This window comes from Medicago sativa, chromosome 1, assembly GCF_051527215.1.
Source record: "Medicago sativa cultivar Bolivia chromosome 1, Bolivia_mono, whole genome shotgun sequence".
NCBI classification, from domain to species: domain Eukaryota; kingdom Viridiplantae; phylum Streptophyta; class Magnoliopsida; order Fabales; family Fabaceae; genus Medicago; species Medicago sativa.
In genome coordinates, this window is record NC_140749.1 from 86,728,382 (window position 1) to 86,734,712 (window position 6,331).

The 6,331-nt window shown below is 33.8% G+C and overlaps 1 protein-coding gene across 1 annotated transcript; it reads left to right on the forward strand.

Moving 5' to 3' along the window:
* Positions 1 to 1,130: 1,130 nt before the first annotated feature.
* Positions 1,131 to 3,583, forward strand: LOI1 (Pentatricopeptide repeat (PPR) superfamily protein). Its single transcript, XM_085740141.1, has 2 exons — positions 1,131 to 2,882; positions 3,048 to 3,583. The coding sequence occupies exons 1-2, from the start codon at positions 1,294 to 1,296 to the stop codon at positions 3,511 to 3,513; spliced, it is 2,055 nt and encodes a 684-aa protein (XP_085596267.1). The 5' UTR covers positions 1,131 to 1,293; the 3' UTR covers positions 3,514 to 3,583.
* The last annotated feature ends 2,748 nt before the right edge of the window (positions 3,584 to 6,331 follow it).

Genomic DNA, 6,331 nt, shown 5'->3' on the forward strand with positions numbered 1-6,331 from the left:
AAATTACAATGGCAAGTGGACGCCCATACAGAGGAGTGGTTGATTCCACCAGTCATGATAGTTGTAAGTAAATATTGTCTGTTTCGATTTCAGCCACAAAAAAGATGTCAGTTTAACCTTTTCAATGAGAATGGAGGATATAGATGCCTTATTGTTAAACACACGATCATTCCTTTCCGTCCAAATAACCCAAACAGATGTAAACCAAATGATTTTAAAAAACATATGTGTGGATCTAGTCAAACCCGCCATATTAATGAATTGAATAAAATGTTGATGAAGATCACCAGATGGAACCGTGGAGATACCCAACCAAAGCCAAACATGAGACCAAAAAGACCCAAACACGTCGCAGTCCAAAAAAAAAGATGTGTTGTTGTTTCACTACTCCCACAACCAGACACACACACCGCATCAGTGTGAGAAAGAACACTCCGCCGCACCAGATTATCCTTGGTTGGAAGTATATTGCGAAGAAGGCGCCAAACGAACACAGACACCTTGGAGGGGATATGTTTATGCCAAATGTCGATAACCTGAGACCTATCCGCCAACTCACCTGAAGTTGTGAGAAAGCGGTAAGCCCCCCGCACCGAATATCCATGAATAGGATCTAAAAGCCACCTCCAAATATCTTCTACAGTAACCTGTAAAACAATGTTCAAAAGTAACATAGAACACTCCCTCATACTCATCCTCCCACGCCAACAAATGTCGACACCACAATTTTGATGAGAGATTGGAGACATCGACTAAGAATAATCACACAAAGACCATTTGACAATATGTCTTTACCAAAAACTTTTAGATATGAAGATTTTTCACTTGCAAGTGTTTAAACCTTCAATTTTCTATCAATTGCGACGCTTTTATTTTGTTCGAAAAATGTGACGTTTCTAATTAACTAATTTCGAGCTCAAATTTTAGAATTTTTTTAGCCCAACCCAAATGGAAAAAATACTTCAGTATTTTGATGAGAGAAAAGATTTATAAATAATTAAAGGGAAATATTAACTTGTGCCCTTGGGGCATAAGTTAAGAAACTAAATGTAGAAGGTTTTTCTTGGAACTTATGCATTTAACATGACCCATAATTAAAATAACTTAATTTTAGGGTCTCCTTTCTTCTTGTTCTTCTTCTTCTTCAAGTTACTAAAATATGTTTTGAAAAACATGAGAAGTCAACATCACTAGATGAGAACTGGTGCAATTCGTACCAAAAACTAAAAGTTAGTTCACTAGTTCAAACCAAAACCAATCCAAATAAACCCTCATACACCATCAAAAAACACAATGAACATACATCCTCAAAATCTACTAGGTAGTTTACTGGAATCAGCAGTTTCAACACATTGTTCCATCCTAGGTCGTACCATCCATGCACACATCATTCGCACACATGTCACCCCACTCCCATCCTTCCTCTCCAACCACCTCGTCAACATGTACTCCAAACTTGACCTTCTTAACTCAGCTCAACACGTTCTCTCACTCACTCACCTCCGCACCGTTGTTACTTGGACCTCTCTTATCTCTGGTTGCGTTCATAACCGTCGTTTTCTCCCTGCACTTCTCCATTTCACCAACATGCGTCGTGATAATGTTCAACCTAATGACTTCACTTTTCCCTGTGTTTTCAAAGCTTCTGCTTTTTTGCAGATACCCATGACTGGTAAACAGATTCATGGTCTTGCTTTAAAGGGTGGGATGATATATGATGTGTTTGTTGGGTGTAGTTGTTTTGATATGTATTGCAAAACTGGGTTTCGCGGTGATGCTTGTAATATGTTTGATGAAATGCCTCATAGAAACTTGGCTACTTGGAATGCTTATATTTCTAATGCGGTTCAAGATAGGCGGTCTTTGGATGCGATTGCGGCGTTTAAGGAGTTTCTTTGTGTGCATGGACAGCCAAATTCGATTACATTTTGTGCATTTTTGAATGCTTGCGTTGATATGGTGAGATTGAATCTTGGGCGTCAGTTACATTCTTTTATAGTGCAGTGTGGATATGAAGAGGATGTTTCAGTTGCCAATGGGCTTGTTGATTTCTATGGAAAATGTGGGGACATTGTATCTGCTGAAATGGTTTTTAGTAGAATTGGTAATAGGAAGAATGTTGTTTCATGGTGCTCTATGCTGGCTGCTCTTGTGCAAAACCATGAGGAAGAGAGGGCTTGTATGGTTTTCCAGAAGGCGAGGAAAGAAGTTGAGCCAACAGATTTCATGATATCGAGTGTGCTTAGTGCTTGTGCTGAGCTTGGGGGGCTTGAATTGGGGAGGTCGGTTCATGCTCTTGCTGTCAAAGCATGTGTTGAGGATAATATATTTGTTGGGAGTGCACTTGTTGACTTGTATGGAAAATGTGGAAGTATAGAGAATGCTGAGCAAGTTTTTAGTGAATTGCCTGAAAGGAACTTAGTAACATGGAATGCAATGATAGGTGGATATGCACATCAAGGTGACGTTGACATGGCCTTGCGTCTATTTGAGGAGATGACTTTGGGTAGCCGTGGTATTAGACCGAGTTATGTGACACTAGTTTCTATATTATCAGCATGTAGTAGGGCCGGGGCAGTGGAGAGAGGCATTCAAATATTTGAGTCAATGAGATTGAACTATGGAATTGAACCAGGTGCTGAGCATTTTGCTTGTGTTGTGGACCTTCTAGGGAGATCAGGTTTGGTAGACCGTGCTTATGAATTTATTCAAAATATGCCAATTCAACCCACTATTTCAGTGTGGGGAGCTCTACTCGGCGCTTGTAGGATGCACGGGAAAACAAAATTGGGAAAAATTGCTGCTGAAAAATTATTTGAGCTTGATCATGTAGACTCTGGCAACCATGTAGTGCTTTCTAATATGCTTGCATCTGCTGGCAGGTATTGATTTTAAACCATGTTAACTAATTTTCCTTCTTGAATTGCCTTGCTTAGTTAGATGAATTGATAGTTTTATTTGATATTTTTCTTCAGTTGCTAACATATTTAGTTGTAACTAGAGTGATGTTGTCAGTTAATGTTCATGCTTGTAATTGCTAAATGCAGATGGGAAGAAGCCACCGTTGTCAGAAAGGAAATGAAAGACATTGGTATAAAGAAAAATGTTGGATATAGTTGGATTGCTGTAAAAAACAGAATCCATGTTTTCCAAGCAAAGGATAGTTCTCATGATAGGAACTCTGAAATTCAGGCTATGCTAGGTAAGCTCAGAGGAGGGATGAAGGAGGCTGGTTATGTTCCTGATACCAATCTATCTCTCTTCGATTTAGAAGATGAAGAAAAAGCTTCAGAAGTTTGGTACCACAGTGAGAAAATTGCTCTTGCTTTTGGCCTCATAGCTCTCCCTCAAGGTGTGCGTATACGTATCACAAAAAATCTTAGAATTTGTGGAGATTGCCATAGTGCCATTAAGTTCATCTCAAGAATTGTTGGGCGAGAAATTATTGTGAGAGATAATCATCGTTTTCATCGCTTTAAGGATGGTTGTTGCTCTTGTAAAGACTATTGGTAATGCTATTTTGTTATATTTATTTCATACATGCCTCAAAATATATAGCAAAACAGAGAAAAACAGAACAAAAGGGAAGAAAAATATATCTACACTTGTAGTCATAAAAGTGTTATTTGCACACCATTTTTTATCATGTTATTTTGCACCGTCTTTTTATTAAATATTAAATGTTTTTAAAATTTCTAATGCACCTCCCTGTATCTATATTATCTCAAACATTGTTATTTTGTAACTCTAAGTAACATTGTTCAAATCTTTGGAAGTTGACCTTTTCCTAAAGGTTTTATAGCCATAAACAGTCATGCTTACTCATCATACATACTTTTATATATTTTGGAAATAATTTTTTTGGGACTACCTTATGATCCCGAAAGTGTTGGAGAGATTTCATTGTATTTTTAATTATTTGAAGTATACTCAATTTAACCAATTGACAGAGTTTATTGTTAGTAATATTTTTGTGAAGAGTTTTAATCTCATAAAATATTTGAAGAAATATTGTGAAGTATGGTATTATTTGTAGTTTTTTTTTAATCAATTTTGGTAGCTTGAGATTATGATTATTTGAGCAGATGATGAACTAAAACCATTAATTGTTTATTGGTTATTCTATGAAGCTATTCTGATCGAGCTTTTTAAAATTGATGTTGAAATCACACTCACAGTAAAAGAAGAGTGGATGACTCATTGTATATAATAAAAAAAATGGAAATGATTCTAATGAGAATAAATTTATAAGTAGATTCATTTTATCCTAAATAAAATTGATATCTCGTAGTAGTCAGCTATGCATATTTGTATAAATATACTATAAAAATCAATTTCATATATTTTGGAAATGAATTATTGGAAATCCATTACGATTTTTAAAGTGTTATAAAAACTTCATTGTATTTTTAACTATTGGAAATCTCACTACCAAAAAAAACTATTGGAAATCTATTCAATTTAACCGATTGATAGAGTGTATTGTAGAAATAGTTTTGTGATGAGTTTTAATCTCAAAATATTTGAAGAGATATTGTGAATTATGGTGTGATCAATAGCATTTTTTACTCATTTTTTGTAGACTGAGACTGATTATTTGAGCAGATGATGAAATGAAATCTTTAATTGCTTATTGATTATTCTATAAATCTATCATAATCAAACTTTTAAAACTGATGCTTAAACCATACTTAATATGTCTCATTGTATATAATAATACAATAATGTTAATTGAAAATGATTCTAATTAGAATTAATTTATAAGTAGATTCATTTTATCCTAACTAAAATGGTTGTCAATTAGTAGTCAGCTAAGCATGTATGTATAAATCTATCATTGAGATCAATTTTTTGTTATAGAGATGGGTAAATATGAGCTTTAATGACTTGAAAACGTCTTAGTTAATATTTCTTGATGAAGCAAAGTTGATTCTTCATGATTTGTGTATAATGTAGCTTCTGATATCGAGGTCATGTACTCTAATTATGTGAAGTCATAACATAAGTGACCATGGTCAATCCTCTCACAAAGCCACCAAGGAGGAAATCATCGTGTTAAACATCAAGAGAAATGAGACTTAAGTCAATTGAAATTAACAAGTGACGGTATTCGGTCTTTGTGATTGAAGATCCAATGATAAATGTTTAATTTGGTAAGAACAAGTCACTTGTTAATTCTACTATCCCTAAAATTAATTTTATAGTCTCTTTTGTATGGTGTACTTGAGTAAGTGCTAGATGATGTATTATTGAGAAGGTAAGCTATAAAGCTTTTAATGATTTTCATATCGCGCTTACGTGTGGTGTATAGTTTGTAGTAGACACTTGATAAAATCAATTTATTTTGAAGAAAAAAAAGTAATTTTATCAAGTGTCGCTGCAAACTATACTTATGTGGGTGTAAGTGAGACTTCAATGTGATTTCGGGGAATTTTTTGGAGCACTCGTGAATACCACATGCATATGCATGGCTTTTTAGCTCCAAACAATGTCAACATCAATGATTGTGGGGGGTGTCGTGTGATTGTAAGATCTCTAGCATACATGAAGTGTCTTAAGTTCTATAACTTGCTGCTCTAATTCATTATATATAAAATATTTTTAGGAAAAAAAATTGTAAAATAATTCTTGAATGTTTGTTGTTACTTTTAACATGATTCACTCCATGACGACTGCACTAAATTCTCTCTTTTAGTTTGGTCATCGCAAATATTTTCAAATCTCTCTAACATACATTTGAGGATGGTTGAAATGAGAATTACACATGGCATGCTAAGCTCAAATACATATAGAAAATGTACAAGTGGCACTACAAGGAATATAAACATAAACAATTTTATTTATAGCATTTGTTCAATATTAATTATCATTTATGGCATCCAAAAAGTCAAAAACAAAATATGTTAATATTCTACTAACAGTTAAATATAAAGAGAAACTAATTACATTTCTTTGATTTATCAATTACATAAAAAATAAATATGAAAACGAGTTTAATCACTTTACATTGACGGTATAAAATTATTTTACACATCTCTCTAACATACATTTGAGGATGGTTGAAATGAGAATTACACATGGCATGCTAAGCTCAAATACATATAGAAAATGTACAAGTGGCACTACAAGGAATATAAACATAAACAATTTTATTTATAGCATTTGTTCAATATTAATTATCATTTATGGCATCCAAAAAGTCAAAAACAAAATATGTTAATATTCTACTAACAGTTAAATATAAAGAGAAACTAATTACATTTCTTTGATTTATCAATTACATAAAAAATAAATATGAAAACGAGTTTAATCACTTTACATTGACGGTATA